The 15,415-nt window shown below is 34.5% G+C and overlaps 2 protein-coding genes across 2 annotated transcripts in view; both read right to left on the reverse strand.

Moving 5' to 3' along the window:
- Positions 1-15,415, reverse strand: part of LOC134794888 (brain tumor protein-like) — a 500,480-nt gene that overhangs the window by 430,741 nt on the left and 54,324 nt on the right. The window lies entirely within an intron of this gene.
- Positions 10,474-12,089, reverse strand: LOC134795118 (uncharacterized). Its single transcript, XM_063766950.1, has 3 exons — positions 11,513-12,089; positions 11,290-11,471; positions 10,474-10,932 (listed from the first exon to the last, which is right to left on the reverse strand). Exons 1-3 carry the CDS (start codon positions 12,087-12,089, stop codon positions 10,474-10,476), a joined length of 1,218 nt encoding a protein of 405 aa, XP_063623020.1.

The following is a 15,415-nucleotide window of genomic DNA, read 5'->3' on the forward strand; positions in this document are numbered from 1 at the left end:
GTCCAATTGTGGATTATATTCTTCGCTTTTTAAACTGTGAGACCATATTATGTGTGCAATGAGTGTCAAATATTTTAATCCAATAGACCGCTTAACATAAAATATATTACGTGGTCTTATTCGGCAAATATGGGGCGACATATTACGGAAACAAACACCGAATGTTCCAGCAAACACCGCAGTGGTGGAAGTAAAATAAATAAAAAGTGGGGCCAAGGAGACTATACCTACACTTACTAGATACGGCAGGGAGCGTACTTGGAGCGGTACTTAACAACCAGTTATTTTTCTCTTAATTTATCTACGAAGAAGGAGATGCCGGGAACAAATCCTGTTGAAGAGATAAAGAGAATTTGTTTGCTCGTATCACAAATATTTGTTTCAGAGTTTTGGGTGATTTCTATGTATTTACCCACAGCACACGCTTTTATAAGCTTGCTGTGGTGTCAGGTCAGTTTTTGTGTCAGATTGTCCTATAATAATATTAACTATTTATTTCTAGATTTAAACTGTATTGCACTAGAGAAAACCTTAATGTACAAAACACTGACTTAATCCCGTAAGGTATTTTCTACCAGTCAAATAGGCAGATTGTGGCGGTGCTACTATTAACCGGCAAAAACAAAACAAACATCTAGTAATTTAACTTACTACTGAATACCGCACCTCCGCCCTCCACCCTACGAGCCAACAAACGCGATGCTCTTTTCGTCCGAAAGCGGCCACCATTCTGTTAACATTTTAGTTAAAACCAAAGTATTACTTTGCTAATCTGCGAAAAGATAACGTGCTAGTCAATTAGCGCTAACCCGTGTATACTTACTTGCGAATTTTTTACATGCAATTAACTTGTTCCCACCCTCCCACCGCAAAAATAAATACTTACGCAAATAAATATAACAAACCACCACCAAAAAAACAAACTCGACACGTGTTTCGCCTCTCTACGAGGCATGTTCAGGAGATGAATCGTGTAATATTTTGGTTTTAATTAATATGGATTTCCGCAAAGTTACGCTTGAATCTATTCAACAATTTAGTTCACCTACCATCATAGGCCTGTTGCAAGTAACAAAGAATCATGGAAATAATGGTTTCAAAGAAACATATATGTTAATATGATTCTAAAAAATGGCCTAATCTCAGTATAAACTGAAGGATTATTAAGATATTCAATAAAATAAAAGTGCAAAATTCTCCAATCGGCCATTATTACTGAAACGCCAATCAGAAGCGTTCCAAACAGTGACGTCATCAATCCATAACATATTTCTTAGAGCAACATAGACAACCTCATTGACCGAAATCTATACGTCCTCACCAAAGAGTTCGAAAGGTGCAAAAAAAATATTATTTCGCCACTAAACATTTATTACGTACAATAAATATTATTACACGATATAAAATAGATATCTATTTGTTATTATTTAAATAAAATGCTAAATAATACGATATTTCAACAACAAACTTTTTTAATTATTTGGCTGAATGGAACTATCATTGCCTTGTTGGCTGTCGTAATTAGAAAAAATGAAAAATTAAAAAGTAAAACCGGCGCTCGGTGATTTTCACTCAAAATTTACATGTATCTAAATAATTCATCTTAAACTGCAACCGTGTGAGAGTTTTTGTATAAAATGAGTTATTGTGATAAATTGTTGTAATGTATTTATCATCCCTAATCGTAATATATGGTGCTGAATTAACAATATCATTCGGATTCAAGGGAAATTCGTAACTGTAAGTATGTAAACAATGTCTACCACCCTACCACCAACTAAATAATGACGTCACAAATGGCATGCGAGGCGTTTTCGCGCGAAGTTTAAACTAGCTATAATAAAATGCAATTATCTATGTTAAATCTTATGAGTATAGCTGAAATATTGTGTTTTTCGGAACCAATACAAGTGTACCGACAATAATAAAAGGGATTTCAAAATTTGTCATCAGGCCTATTCTGCCTGGCAACATGTCCCACCCAACTTCAGTTTAGTTAAGGTAATTTCTCAAGGTTATTTTCTCTATAAAATACCGCATCCAGAGTACTAAATCCGGAACACAGTCGTAGCCTCGTAAAATTTTGAGCAGCGAAGCCTACGCCGTTGTAAATAAGGCTTTACAACCTCCCCCTAAACCCACCCTAGTTACAAGATACGGATGAAAAAGTCAAGGGCAAGAGTAAAAAACGCCCGTTTTAAACCAAATAATGTTAAATATTCGGTGTATAGCAAAAATGGAAATATCGCATCTGGTTTTGATGTCTATGCCATTTTATTTTGTTACCTACACTAAATCCGATAAAGCTTTTAAAATGGTAAAAATAGAATAACTTCCAATTTTTACAGTTTGCTGTTGGATTTAGGTCCGATTTTAATGATTTTTGATTTGTCAAATTCGCCTCTACCAGCGGAATAACTCTTAAAACATCGAAAAAACACGAAATAAAATGGTGAAAGTTATCGCGAACACTTTTGGGTAAAACTCATCGTAATAATTGATATCGCTTTCTAGGTTTTGGGGAGCACGGATTTGGAAAAGATTATATTTTTTTAATTTACGTAAGCTAATAGGTAACTGTATGATTTACCTTACCTAACCTGATTCCAAGATGGCGGACACCTAATATCACCTACTTAAAAATTTTGTTTTTTTAAATGTTGGTTACGTTTTATAACACGATAATAAATAACCAATTTAAAATTTTAAAAGGATTACAGCTTTTAACCTTCTCTGACACAACGATTTTATAATCAAGTGGCCTTACTGTCTTAGATATGTACTCTGTCGCAAAATTGTAAAGTCAATTTCGGGCTGACGCAACGACAAGCAATCAAACCGCGCGTGGATTTATGACTGGAACTAGAGGATATAACCAAACGGAGACGCCTTGTCTGTAATTTTCTGTACAAAACAGTCTGCCGATTTTTGCGGAGGAGGGGCACGTCAAATATAGGGTAATGCGCTAGTAACTGGCCACCTGTTAGTAATTGGCCACCCTAAACTAAAAATGAATTCTATTCACCTATATATAGAATTCATTTTAGTATAAGGTTTCAATAACTGGCCAGCCTTCAATAACTAGCCACCTTATTATTCATAGAATTCATTTTTAGTTTTGGGTGGCCAGTTTTTAGCCGGTGGCCAGTTACTGGCGAATTACACAACCTAAAAATAGCCATGTCAGATAAACGTCAGTCCATACAATGTGTGGCCATTGGCCGCCTATTTTCGACAGAAGGGAACGCCTGTTAATGGCTACTCCGTTTGGTTATATACTCTAAGGACTGGAAGGATGAGTCGTGCTCTTAACGAGGCAAATATCAATATTGGCGAGTGGAGGGAAATGTAATTAGGGTAATTGTGGATGTATGTTTGGTTTTGTGAGTATCGTAACACGAAAATTTGCAAATAAAAAGGTTTCCATGGAAAATGTGGCCAAGTGAAGAAAGATTATGTAAAGTTTTATAAAGGAAAACAATTAAATATTTTCATAATCTAAATAAGATGATAAATAAAAGGTATCTAGGTAAATATAATAATCACAGGTAAACCTACAACTTAAACATAAGACTTTGGTTAAAAAAAAGTGTTTTAATTCTTGTATTTTAGCTCTCGTGACTATACATTATAATCATATTAAATATATTAAGAACGGGTCACTCACGTATTTAAACGCAAGCTCCTGATGACACTACTCGGTACGGAGTGAAACATGTCGAGCGTTTTTCGACTTAAAATACGTGAGTGAACCGTTCTTAATATATTTAATATGTCTGTGTCTCACGGAAGTTTTGTTATTAAAATACATTATAATCGTTTAATAGTTTACCCTAGTGCGGTAACTAGCACTATACGTGCGTATGTCGAAAATTTAAAGGGCCATATATGTACAACGAGTGGCGATAAATTAAAACACGACCGAATTTCCTACTTTTCGCACTTTTATGGTAACTTGTACTAATACGGTTTTACTCACATATTTTTATTCACTTTTCAATTAAATTTAATACAATAAACTTGGTATCCATGCTGCAATACCTACTTGCAACAATGTGGGATGCAATCGTATGCAAATATCTTGACTTTAAATAAATATATAAATAAATATTAGGGGACATCTTACACAGATCAAACCTAGCCCCAAACTAAGCAAAGCTTGTACTATGGGTACTAGGCGACGATATACATACTTGTATAGATAAATACATACTTATATACATATAAAACAACCATGACTCAGGAACAAATATTAGTGTTCATCACACAAATAAATGCCCTTACTGGGATTCGAACCCAGGACCATCGGCTTAGCAGACAGGGTCACTATCCACTAGGCCAGACCGGTCGTCAAAACTTTAGTTCTTTACTAAGGCAATACTCGTGTAACTAAAGACTTTTCCAACGTCTCAATCAAAACATCCATTTTACCTCGAAAACAAAGTGCTCAGTGGTCCAAAGAGTAGTAAAATAAGATTTTACACAGTTAAAAAGTTGAAGAGCTCCATGAAGCTAAGTATCCGAGTTGCAACATAGTGGCATGCAATCGCGGCGGAAGTCACTTTACGGGAAACAGAATTGCGTCGTAAACTCTGTCTGTGGAAACCAGGATTTTAATGTACCTATGAACTAAAATAGTTAATGAAGATCTCTTGATAAAACGTGGACTTATGAAAAGGCACACGACTTGCAAAAAAGTATTTGTTCCTTAGACAGTCATATTGGATGCGAATTCGCGTCGCTTAGGTGTGCGAGTGGGACATCGCACATAGCGCCGTCACGCTCATACAGCGGAGCGACGCGCGAATTCGCATCATTGTGATGACCGTATTAACCTAATCATTCTAATCATCACAGCGAATCTTTGTATAGGTACTTACTTAACGGGTAGGCAACAAGTTTGTGAATCTACCTACTCGAGCTGCAAGCGCCCATAGGCTGCGGCGACCGTTTTCTTACTGTCGTATAAAGAAAACGTTATAAATTTTTATGTTAAATTGTTAATAATCACAAATATTGTGCAAAATGAAAATATAGTCCACCCAGCGAGATTGAAACTTACATAAAATATAACAATATATCAAGCTGGGAGTGAGTTGTAGACGACGTAAAATATTATACACAAATATATGTTTATAACCAAGAATACACAAAAAACAGCCGAAAAATAATCAGGTTTCAAAAATCCTTTTTTATCACCTGTGTTCTTTGGCATTGTTTACCACTATTGACCTACATTTTTGCGCGTGAATAACATTTTATTCTAGAGATGCCACGAATATTCGGCAACTATTCGGTATTCGGCCTATTCGGCCACTTTGCCGAATATTCGGTATTCGGCCGAATGTTGCTTACTATTCGGCCGAATACCGAATATCTGTTGCGCCTACCTAAAAATAAAAATTACATAATAAAAATAATCAAAAACTAGGTACCTACTTATATTTAATATATAAAGTGTATTCTTGGAAAGTTGTTATAAACGTAGACCCTTTTTTGAGCAATTGTTGATTACAAAATATTTTATTTTTATCAGGGGTCTGATTTGATTGACTCTAACAACATTCATTATTCTGTTCAACAAAAAATATATCAGCAAACGTTGCGCTTCGACGTTGACTCAAAATGTTCGCATGTCATGCCGAATATCCGGCACTTCGGCCGAGAGAGGGGCCGAATATTCGGTATTCGGCCAAACCCACTGTTCGGGGCATCTCTATTGTATTCCCTGTTTCAGGTTTTTGTTTGTCCAACGTGGCATGGAGTAGGCAAAAAGTATAATACTAAAGTAAATAGAAATCGGAATATCGGACATCAGAAACAACTGTTCGTTGAAACTGGATGTTCGACTTTTTTATATTTTTAGTTTTTAGACCATGTGTGTGTTGACTGTTCTTCGTTGTCGGATTTGTTTTTGTTGTAGTTGACCTCTTTTGTGCAGACAACTGTTAAGTTTTCTATTTTCTATTTTTGATATACATGTATTTTAAAATTTGCCTAGTTACCTTACTTCGAATAAAACACTCATGTCATGAACATCTCTTTCTTACTTTATTTTACAAATACCTAATTTTCACAACAGTTTTTCAAAAATAAGTAACTAATACGATTACGAGTATAGCGCTATGGCGTAGATTGTAGCAGATTTTCCGGTATGACTATGACGCGAAAATTATTCGTAAAGGCGAATGGATAGTGTATCGTGATCAGCGCTAAGTACCTGGTAATTCTACAAGTTCTACATGCTATCTTTTCTTCATAATGAGAAAGTATTTAATTTAACCCTTTACCAGGCTAAGGGAGATATATTTCCCACATACTTCAAACTTGTGTTCTATATTCAATGAGTAAGACTGACATCCGATTGTTTGAACTGTCAGCCTGGTAAAGGGTTAACATTATTTCATGCCGGCGGTAAAATAAATACCCGTTATCACTGTCATACAACTTTAGCCCGTTTTTAGTGATCTTGACTGTACGTTTAATCAGCGAATATTGAAGTATAGTACAGTTGCAAACAAAAGTCCAGAACCTTTCATGCCGTTGCCGACCCATTCGACCTTCAGTACCAATCCGCATCAACAAAGACAACTCAATCATTGCTGCGACAAACACACGTTTTAACCCTTATTACGTCGTCTTAGAGTCTAAATTAGACCGTAGGTACCTAAGTACACTTCGCAATGTCAATAAAATTCAAGCAGAAAGGGTTGCTATTGACATATTACCTTGTTTTATGTACTTGCTCGGGATTTCGAGAAGGTTATGCTTGCGAGAACACTTGAATGTTTAATTTGAGATTGTGGAAGGTTATTTTAGAGACGTCTATTTGAATATTTAGGGATGTCGAGGAGACTAAAAATATATGTAAGTTACGAGATTTTTCCGGTAAAACACCTTTCTATGGAGCTAACCACGTAAACGCCAAAAAAATCGATTTCGATTAATAAAAGAAATAAAATGGACTGGATTATTATGACTTGTTATATCGTCAGCAAACTGGAAATATTTACATGTCCGATAAAGGCCTCAGGCAGCCGAATTTAACAAATACTGCCAAATAAATAAAATACGGCGTGTAAAAATTAACAAAAACCGAAGGAACAGTTTAAATATAAATTCTTCTTGTGCATTCTGATTTTAAACGTATTTACCGAACATCGACAAATAGATCCCATTTGAAAAGAGAACTTAATTGACCGCGATGCCCAGTGACATTTACGTATCACGTTCTTCGAATTTAAACTTTATCATTTGCGGGATAAGTCACAGAACCGTCTGCAAGAAGTTTCTAGGCTATACTTTCACTAAGTAATGCCAATGTCAGCGCACGGCTATTTTCTCTGAAGTTACGCAATCCGTTACACGGTATTAGCGATTAGCAGTTGCGCAACAGCACGTGTATTTGCACGTGTATTTCTCATTGCTTACCGGTTACTGGCGAATGGAACGTTCTGTGACCTCAAGATCCATAATACTATGAATGTTTGGACAGCGCGCGTATATTAGTTTTTCTAAACGTGAGCTCGCCTGCGTTTCATAAGCGTTTGGAACAAGACCCAACACGCGTTCAATTTGCAACGGATTTTTTTGCGAAAGGAACGTTTTTAACGGCTTTTTGCCAACCGCGTTTGTTTCTTTAAATTGTTCGTGCTGATGACCTACGTGCAATTATAGATTCATTCGGTTTTGAAATTTTATTGTATTGTTTTTTGTTTAATTGCTAGAGATTATTTTATATGTTAATTATAGGTAGCTAGAATAGTGTTGTAACTATGATGGCTGTTTTAATCGTTTAGCGTAAAATAGTTATTTACGATACAAATGCGGATATTTCTATAATGATAATTTTTAAATTTTATATTTTATTAATTTCATATTTGTTGCACGAAATCAATTCGTTCGTGTTTTTGTAGTTTATATATGAGTGTTTAGTAATACGGAAAAGGTAATAAATGTATCATTAGGATTGGTAAATTAGATCCGTGTAAAATTGCGATGAAAAAATCGTATTTTAGTAGTCTGGTAATTGAAATAACACCAAATCTTGTTGCCAACTCGCTGATAGAGCCACCAAAAATGGTGTAATTTCGGTGTTACACCATAAATTCTGCAATATATGAAAGATAGAAACGACAACCCCTTTCTACCCGTTGCCGTCGTCCCGTCCATTTGATTCAAACGTAATAACACTAATAACAACGAGCAATTAAGGACGATTAATTCCAAAATTCGAATCTTGCTTCTAAATTTCACGAACCACACAGACGTCTGAGAAGTTATAACAATTGCTAATGTTGATTGGCACACAAATGGAGCAATTATGACTGACGACTTCTATATTTAAATTCATCAATTTCTGATTTGAAATCGTAATCTTCCCCAGACAATGTCCGTAGGTAGTTATTAGGTTTGTTCCTTTTAGGTATCTTTAGCTGATTCTACAATTTCTACATTTGAATCATGTCTCCGGTCGTCACGTTGTCCTTGTTTTACATTTCAAATTAAATTTAACTTATGAATCCTATTTAATTGGTAAAATTGCAAAGATAGTGAAAGTGAATGGGCAAACAAACACAAATTAATACTTAAAGAAATCAAAAATTATCATGAAGTCGCATAAGTAATAAATATATCAAAAATGGATATAGCGTATTTAATTGTACTTAACTGAAATTTAAATTTGTTTAAGTTGCTTTGTGATAAGATGTCGGCCAATACAATATCTTTTATAAGAAAAAAATATTTATTTACATACAAGATATATACAGTGGTTCTACTAAATTAAATTAATACCATCCTGGCCCGTCCCCGCGCCGGGTGGTATGCGTAAAGCATTTCCCCTCTTGAAAAAAAAGCTCTACGCCGCCAGCTCGTCGAATATCTTTTTAGATCTGCAAGTAGCTTGGCCACACCTGGGTTACGGTGTTAGATTCGATTTTCTACTGTAACTCTATACCTAATAGCATTAAAAAAAATTGAGGGTTCCAAAAAATGTGGGCGCTAATGGGTTAAGGAGGTACGTGCGTAAACTACGTCGATAAAGGTACAAGAAAAGTGATGTATCCAGATTTTTTTGTAGGTACATAGCAAATATATTAAATACAAAAACCTTTGTGTGCAATCCAACAAAACACATGAATGATTTTTTCCCGGTAAAACTTTTGTTTCTACATCGTCTGCCGATCGCTGAAATCTTTGATCATTCGCTGTTGAAGGATCAAGGAGCCTTTCCTCGCCGAGCATCATTTGCTTTTCGCAAACTGATATTTAAACAAATCTCGACTTTATATTCATGTCATTAAGGTCAAATCGTTCTGATGGACGGTTTGACTAAAGTTGTGATGCCTAATGATTTTTGAACGAGTAAGTTGTTTAGATGTGATTCGTCAATTATCTTTCGTTTGCACTTTAGATTCTTTTCCTGGCTAAATTATAGCTTAAATCCTTGTGGATAAAACTACCCCGGCGGTTTGGTGGTTTTTCTTTAAAAATGTAAAAAAATAATTCTCGTACCGTATTCGTAAAACACGGTAGCCATTCTAGCCAATCCAAAACTCCATTTCAGGCAAACGTACCTAAACAAACAGAAATAACAGTTAATATCCATTAAAATCGTAAAAACAAGGGAATTAGTCGAACAAGGCAATTCGTTATTGTTAAGCAAATGGTGACAACGTATGGCTCATTCGTTTCAATTTATTTTGAACCTTAATTCCTGGCGGTAAAGTCGGTTATATATAACTTGTATAAGGATTAATTTAGTGACGTCACAGTTCAGTGACCGATGCCTAATGATTTGCACAGTTGTATGTTTCATTGTGTATCATCGTCAAAGCAGTTAAATGACTTTTTATAAGTTTTATACTAACGAGATAAGGACTACCGATAGTCAGTGACGTATGTTCTTGTCAGTACGTGTTTATTCTAGTTTAATTGTAAAATTCAGAAATAAATTTGCTTATGATGTGATTTAACAGTTTATTATTCATATTTACTGTTAAAAGGAAAGTGGACGACGTCACGTGGCTGCTTCTACATACAAACGCAGTTCCCATTTTCCTCTCAATTAACATTATCGAACAGAACAGTTTTACGAAATTTGATTAGTATTTACCACAGTAATGCCCCTGCGTTTGATAGTTTTCGATTTTTTAATTAGAGTTTAATTGGAGTAAAGTCATTCATGTTTGCTCTCGAAAAACATCATACAATAATTAGAGTAAGGAGCTTTGAAAAAAACATGAATAATAATTTGTTTTTTGTTCCTAACTTTTAAACTTTAGAAGAAGGGGACTTCGCTCAGCAGTGGCACACAAAATGGACTTTTATAAAAAAAAAAAAAACAAAACAATGACATCAAGACCATTTAATTAAAAGGCTATTTCGTAAGTATTGTATTCCAATAAATTGCCTTCGATTTCACTTCTTATAGACGAACAGCAAATTCACAAGAAGACATGAACGCTTTGTCTAAACAAGTCCAAACTCAAGAACAGTATCAATAATACCCATAATTCTTCCCTTCAATCTGTTGGTCGTAGATTTATCCAAAGACAACATATTCATCTTTGCTATAACGTCCTCTACTAACATCGACTCCTTTTCTTTGAAATCGAACACGTCTTTAGACTCCCTCACTAACATGGATGAGAGGAACAAACCAAAACCAATAGAAATTCTACTATATCTTTTTAAATCTGCAAGTAGCTGGTCTTTAGGAAATACAAGATTTGCTTCAAGACCGTGTTTTTTCAATGTGGAGCTCAGAATTTTGTGGTAATAGTCGATCCATTCTCTGTAGTGCTGCAGTCTTGTCGCATGGTCTGTGCAGTTAAATAAGAGGTACAAAATGTCGGCGGCAGGGCTGCTTTCTTTTGACATCTGATAGTCGATCATCACGTTTCCTACAGGTTTACGGGGTTTACCGTCCTGAAATGGCAAGTTAGTAAAATCAGTAATGTAGTGTTAATTAAATCTAGAATTTATGGAGATTTCAATCAAACAGTATTTATTGAAATTCTTTATTTCCTCAATAAACTGAACTATATTACCTATGTAGTTTGATATTAATACTCCCAATATATTCATTCGGAATGCAAATCTGATGATTAGAGAACCCTCAAAAATCTAGGTCCCCACATAATTTGGGTTAGCTCCAAAGTTATTCAAGTTTGCTCTCGAAAAACATCATACCATACTCGAAATAGATTGATGGAAGTCAAACAATTCAGTACTTTTAGGTTACGTTTCGTCTCAGAAGACTGTTTTAATAAAGAAAAAACTAACCTCAAGCCTGAACAAAATATTGTTATTCCAACAGTCAACCTGCTGGATCACAGTGTATTTTGAGCCTTTTTCATCATTTTGAATATCTCTTGCATTTGAAGGTATTTCTGTAATTGATCCAGTCACTAGGTTCTTATATTTATCACTTTCGTCGCCCAACAGTTTGAGGAGATCATTCTCAGCTGCTTCAATAAACTGTCTCATGTCAGGATCCGCATCCCACAAAGCCGAAATATTTGACAATTTGTCTGCGAATTTATAAAAGATTTCCGCTTCAGTATTTTTAGCACATATGAAAGTGAATGATATATGGCTAAATCCTTAATAACAATTCTAATACTATCATTTGTTAGATATTTTAATCTGTCCAACATTTCCAAGCCTGATTCTTTCAAATCTTCAAGCAGAATGAATTCGTACGGTGCTTCATTCACAACTCCATAACAGGTTGGAAATCTTACTTTATCTTTATTGTTACCAACTAAGTTTTGTAAATCATTTAGCTTTGGAAGAACCAAATTGTACATTACAATTTCATTGTTAAATAGTAGCATTGTTTTCATTATATTTCTTAGTTCTTCTGCTACAGGTGCAATTTTTCCGATCATCTTGAATGTGGATCCTTCTCCTGATTCATATATAAATCTCTTCACATGAGCAATGTAGTTATCTCCTTTTTGGCCCACTGGTTCCACTAAAACCTTTCCATTTGTGTATCCTTGTTTTTGAAGAACATTTTCAATAAGTTTGATTTGTGGATCTCCAAGGATTTCAAAATCGCCTTCAAACCCAAGTAGCATTGCAAGCTGTATATAAGCTGTATTCAAGTTTATTTGTATACTATAAGCTGTACAGTTAGGCTGTACAAAGGCTGTATAAGCGCTTATACAGCCCTTATAAGTAAAAAAAGGGCCCAAATTATACAGCCTTTGGCGTTATTAGAGCTGTAGAGTAGCTGTATAAGCAATACATAAGCTGCATAATAGCTGCATTACAGCTATATTTCGGTGTAACAGGAAACCTTAACACTACAGATAATCTCTTATAAGTACGATATACGAATATAAGTTATAAATTAGTTATAAGAAAGAATTACAAGAGAATAATAATCATTTAAGAAACTAAAATGTCTTAATCTTGTTCATTCGTATAGTATGTATAGTATATGTATAGTAATGGCGACAATAAAGTGTTATAGTGGATGGTAAAAGTAAAAGTAAATATTATACAGGCCTTGAATGGAATTTTACATTATTGGTAAGTGCGGATTATTATTTATTGTGAACCTGTGTATCTTTTCTGGCAAAATATTTACGCGCCTGCAAAATAACAAAGAGAAACCATAAGGAAAATATCAAAAATCGGTAAAGTTACTGTTTGTTTTTAAGGTTAGAGTATCAAAAATATTTATAAATATTAATTCTAAGGCTAAACAATTTATTTTAGCTGGTAATCATAACACGGCGTTAGTCTGCTAAATATTTGCAAGTATTTCTTTAATTATATTTACAAATACGTTTTTTTATTTCTTGTAAAATGGCGACAATTTTTAAACAGCCTACAGGATAGTTGGAGAGCATTATAATCTTAGTAGCTGTGCTGTGTAATAAATAGAGTGTCTTTTACAGCTTTTGTAATTAAAACAGTTTTATAATAGAATATTTGTATTCGTTTGGCTGTATTTCGGTTCTCCGTACATAAGTTATAATTCTCTTTAGAGATCCGTATAACAAATAAAAAACCTGTACTGTAACTGTCATTCATTAAAAACATTCGTAAAAACTAAAAAACTAAAACTAGTGCCTACGTCAAATCATGGGATTAGTTGTCAAGCGGACCCCAGGCTCTCATGAGCCGTGGCGAAATGCCGGGATAACGCGAGGAAGAAGAAGACTGTAACTGTCATATATTCCTTTAGTTTTATAATACACTTATTTTCAGAAATCATTACACTACTATACTTATACGAGTGTAAAATTACGCCAAAAGATTGTTATAAGCGACAGTATACAGTAATACAGAAAAAAGCTGTACTATAGCTGCCATTTATTCATTTGGTTTTATAATACCCTTACAGACAGAAGTTATACAACTACTATTCTTATAGGAGAGTAAGATTACGCCATAAGAAATAGCTTTAAAACGGGGTTGACAGATACATTTGTACAGCTACAAGTGCCAAGTGATACTACAATACAGCCTGTATACAGCTTTTACGATAAAATTAGCTTGTAGTGTTTCATAACACTTAATGTTTTAAAACGGAGTTGACAGATACTTTTGTACAGCTAAAAGTGCCAAGTGTTACTACAATACAGCCTGTATACAGCTTTTACGATAGAATTAGCTTGTAGTCTCTCACAACACTTTTAGTTTTATAGTAGATTTTTTATATTCTGATAAAGCACCCCATGCTTCCGCAGAATCCTTTATAATGATTTTATACAGCTTGAGCTGTATAATGTCTGTAAAGTACCTTTTATACAGCTTAAATCTTTTCTGACACTCTTATACGTCCCTTAAATCACTCTAAGTTCTTAATTGGCTGCTATATTGATGTTGCCGACACTTCCATGCTACTTGGGAATGTGAACTGCGCCATGATGCTTCATGCAATTCTAAAATTAAAATAAGTGTGACTCCGTGTTTTATAGTTAGCAATCTATGATGATTAGTTGTATTTGTAAGTAAATAAGATAATAGCGATAACTTATCTCTAAACAGTTGTATGATACAAATAAATACGAGTAGGTCATCGTAAATAATATGACCGTTAACAAATTAGAAAGTTACGAGTTACGAGTATCATTGAAAAAAATATGTGACATTAGTCAAAAATAGAAATATGTTAAAAATTAAGGAAAATAATGTTTTAATTTTTTTTTTTTTATTAATTTATACCCTTTCACCTGGCCACAGTTTGTTTTCGTGGAGATCGTAGTTCAAACTTAACCTTACCTCTTTTTTGGCAACAGTAGACAACGGAGACTGCAGTTCTAACCTAACCTAACCCAATTTTCTGACGACGATTTTATTGTGGAGGTCACAGTTCTAACCTAAACTAAAGCACTTTTCTTGTTGTTTTGATTTTTTTGTTGACCGTACGTGTTTATATGTTTTCGTGGCCGTATTTAAGTATGTAGGTATTCATATTATTTTATCATGCTATTAGTCATAAATGCATTTACTACGTGCTATACGATTGATAATCAGTTAATTATATCAACGTCACTATTGAGAGTCATTATTACAATACATAAATAATCACACTCAGCGTGACACGCCATATTCATTACCCAAATAATCCAAAATAACCTAATCTTAATTAAGGTGCAGTAGGTTCAACCAGTAGAGTTAAAAAATATCGCAGCGATTTTTTAGATCACAATACGGTTGCCAATAATTTAAGTAGCAATCTTGAAACCTTTCTCAAGTAATTTCATCAATCAAACCTGATTTCTTAACTTTTGCTCGATAGAAAAAAAATCACGAACATAGGTCTAAAACGCACCTAAATTTAAAACAATTTTTACACCAAAGCAATAAATACCTATAAAAATTGCATCCAAACAATTTGCTATTTAATTTTTGATCGAACTCATCCATTATTTTTGTACTCAGAGAGCTGCCGGAAGCATAACTATCCCTTTTTCTTTCTTCCTCGCGTTGTCCCGACATTTTGCCTCGGCTCATGGGAGCCTGGGGTCCGCTTGGCAACTAGTCCCAAGAATTGGCGTAGGCACTAGTTTTACGAAAGCGACTGCCATCTGACCATCCAACTCAAAGGGTAAACTAGGCCTTATTGGGATTAGTCCGGTTTCCTCACGATGTTTTCCTTCACCGAAAAGCGACTGGAAAATATCAAATGATATTTCGTACATAAAGTTCCGAAAAACTCATTGGTACGAGCCGGGTTTTGAACCCACGACCGGATTGCAAGTCGCACGCTCTTACCGCTAGGCCACCAGCGCTTTTTTTTAAGCATTTAAGCATAACTGGTAAAGCTTGTTAAAATAATTTTAATACAATTTTTGCCATTTTTGCAATTTTTTTTAAATCAATTCAATTCAATTCAATTCAATTCTTTATTTCATGAACAATACAGTATTGTGTTTGAAAAGTTTTT

The sequence above is a fragment of the Cydia splendana genome, chromosome 11 (assembly GCF_910591565.1).
Source record: "Cydia splendana chromosome 11, ilCydSple1.2, whole genome shotgun sequence".
NCBI classification, from domain to species: domain Eukaryota; kingdom Metazoa; phylum Arthropoda; class Insecta; order Lepidoptera; family Tortricidae; genus Cydia; species Cydia splendana.

Coding starts and splice junctions, on each gene's coding strand:
- LOC134795118 (XM_063766950.1), bottom strand. CDS start 12,089: ATGCTACTTGGGTTTGAAGGCGATTTTGAAATCCTTGGAGATCCACAA. Junction 11,472..11,512: donor TTGTCAAATATTTCGGCTTT/GTGGGATGCGGA, acceptor TTATTGAAGCAG/CTGAGAATGATCTCCTCAAA. Junction 10,933..11,289: donor ATATTTTGTTCAGGCTTGAG/GTTAGTTTTTTC, acceptor TTGCCATTTCAG/GACGGTAAACCCCGTAAACC.